At 49.3% G+C, this 2,357-nt stretch overlaps 1 protein-coding gene across 2 annotated transcripts; it reads right to left on the reverse strand.

Annotated features, from left to right (window-relative positions):
• Nucleotides 1-1,027: 1,027 nt before the first annotated feature.
• On the reverse strand, nucleotides 1,028-2,100 carry LOC121758369 (protein DOG1-like 4). 2 transcript variants are annotated; one of them, XM_042153778.1, is made up of 3 exons: nucleotides 1,655-2,100; nucleotides 1,472-1,573; nucleotides 1,028-1,435 (listed from the first exon to the last, which is right to left on the reverse strand). In XM_042153778.1, exons 1-3 carry the CDS (start codon nucleotides 2,012-2,014, stop codon nucleotides 1,238-1,240), a joined length of 660 nt encoding a protein of 219 aa, XP_042009712.1. In that variant the 5' UTR covers nucleotides 2,015-2,100; the 3' UTR covers nucleotides 1,028-1,237. The 2 variants fall into 2 exon arrangements, with proteins under 2 accessions (XP_042009712.1, XP_042009711.1); XM_042153777.1 differs by having other exon boundaries at nucleotides 1,028-1,573.
• Between the last annotated feature and the right edge of the window lie 257 nt (nucleotides 2,101-2,357).

Raw genomic sequence — 2,357 nt, forward strand, 5'->3', positions numbered from 1 at the left:
TGGCTGGGACGGCCGACGGCGTCGAACCTTTCTTGGAAGAACTCTTCCCGGGCCGCCAATGTATTTGCGATGTGGAGAAATAGCGGTCGCCGCATGCGGAAACGGTGACGGAAGTAGGTATCTCCCCACACCGGATTATCGCAGAAGTAGTCGCGGACTAACCTTGCGGCGGCTTCCTCCCGGTTACGATGGATGTAAGTCCGGGAGCGTCTTTGGGGCGGCGCGGCTTCCTCTGCCTCCCGGCGTCGATCTTCTTCAAGTGATTCTTCCATTATTCGACGCATTTGCTCATACGGATCCATGAGATCGATTAAATTTGGGGGAAGAATAAAAGAGAGATGGTTTGAGATGAAAATTGGAGAGGAAATGAAGATGATTTAGGAAGAATAGATGTGTAGTTGTGTGTGAAATGAGGATGAATTAGGAGTATTTATAGAATAAAAAATAAAAAAAGCAAAACGGCTATAAAACGGTAATATTACCGTTTGCCAATTTTTTAATTTTTTTTAATTCAAATTTTTTAAAAAATGATTTATTGCTTCAGCGTGACGAATCTCACTCGCGGGCACGCGAGTGTGCGTCACGCATGGCCTGGGAGCTCGCCACGCGCTCCCCGTCTCGCTACGGGTCTCGGAGGGACGGGCGATCCGGCGGGATGGTGACGGGACGAGACGCTGCAACACGTCCCGCCACCGTTCCATCACGGAGGAACGAAATACGGACACTCGCAATTATCATAGAGGAATGGTACATTAGTACTCGTACGTTATTTTGGAGAGAAAAAAACTTAACCAAGATTAATTAATAAAGTACTCCCCCGTCCCAAGATAAGCAACTCACATCCCTTTTTCCTTTTTGAGACGTCCCAAGATAAGTGAGCCATTTCCTTTTTTGGTATTCTCTCTTATTTTTTCTCTCTACTTTATTAACTAACTCTCTTAGTTTATTCACTTTTCACTTTACAAACAAAAGTCCATTTCCTTAAATCTCGTGCTGAAAAGTTTGTGCCCACTTATCTTGGGACGGAGGGAGTATTTAATACAAAATCACACCGTTTACATAAGAAATGTTGCCCTAGTACCATCACCAAACTAAAAAGAGAATAAACCGAAACATGAGTAGTATTTCATGATCTATTCTTTCACATTAATCAGACTCTATCAATATATGCATAATGTGTACTAGTAACCTAACACCTCTCCATCTAAATGAGTGTGTTTCTGATTTGTAGTATTAATTAATTACAACATTTATTAGTAACCTTCCCCCATTTCCTCATCTGAATCTGCATCATGGAGGTGGCCGCGAGGAACTGCACGCACTGCATGGGAGACAGCACGTCGAGAACCCCCTTCATCGTCTTCAGCCTCACGCAGTCGGCCATCTTCATCACCTTCTCCATCCCCGCCACCAGCCCCTTCAGCGCCACCTCCACCTCCGCCGCCTCCCCGTCCAGCCGCGCCACCTCCACCATCTTCCGGTCCGCCATCGCCACCTGCTGCCGCTCCATCTCCCTCTCCACTCTCTCCTCCTCCGCCTTTATCCTCACCCGCAACGCCTCTATCCCCCTCACCTGCATAAAGACGAACAATATCTGATGTAAAGATCGAAGACCAACTGATTTTAGGATGGAACCCTATGGATTTCTATTGACCTGGTCCTCGCTAAGGCCGGCCAGGCTGGAGCCGCTCTCGGAGCGGGCCTCCTTGAGCGACTCCACCAGGCGGAAGGCCAGCGAGGGCTTCCACCCGGTGACCCAGAGGTAGGCGTTCTCGAGCGGGCTGAGCCACTCCGGAGCGAAGAAGGGGAGGGCGTCGTTCTGGGCCGAGGCCCATTTGATTCTATAATACTCCTTGTGGTGGGCCGTGAGCTTGTTCACAATGGGCCGGAAGTCCGCCTCCCCCGAATGCTGCTGCTGCGGCGGCGCCACCAGGAGGAGGCGAAGATGGCCCTCCAGCTGGCTTATCCACCTCTCGTAGAATTCGGAGAAATTTTCCTCACCTTGTGAATCCATAACTGGACCATCTCTTTATTTTCTCTCTCTCTCTATATATATATATAGGTAGAGAGAGAAATATAGATGAGTTGTGAGGGGAGGAGAGTGACCAGATGGAGGGAGAAGGGTGAGGCCACGCTGCGATGAGGTAGAGGAATGCGTGGCCTTTTGATAGCTTTGATCACGTGAACGTGTTGTGCGTCTAGGATTTCATGCATGGAATTCAATGCAACTATGTGTTACAGTGGGCATGCATGTAGACGAGTCTACCCCTTCACACGGTGGTGGGTGAGTGGGGAGGCACTGTATACGTGTCGGGATGAGGGGAAGCGGGACCCACCTGGGGAATATTGTTCGGTGT

Source organism: Salvia splendens, chromosome 12 (assembly GCF_004379255.2).
Source record: "Salvia splendens isolate huo1 chromosome 12, SspV2, whole genome shotgun sequence".
NCBI classification, from domain to species: domain Eukaryota; kingdom Viridiplantae; phylum Streptophyta; class Magnoliopsida; order Lamiales; family Lamiaceae; genus Salvia; species Salvia splendens.

Excerpts from the sequence above, each read along its gene's own strand:
- LOC121758369 (XM_042153777.1), bottom strand. The coding sequence starts at position 2,014 with ATGGATTCACAAGGTGAGGAAAATTTCTCCGAATTCTACGAGAGGTGG. Across the intron at positions 1,574-1,654 it reads CCGGCCTTAGCGAGGACCAG|GTGAGGGGGATAGAGGCGTT; the intron begins GTCAATAGAAAT and ends GTCTTTATGCAG.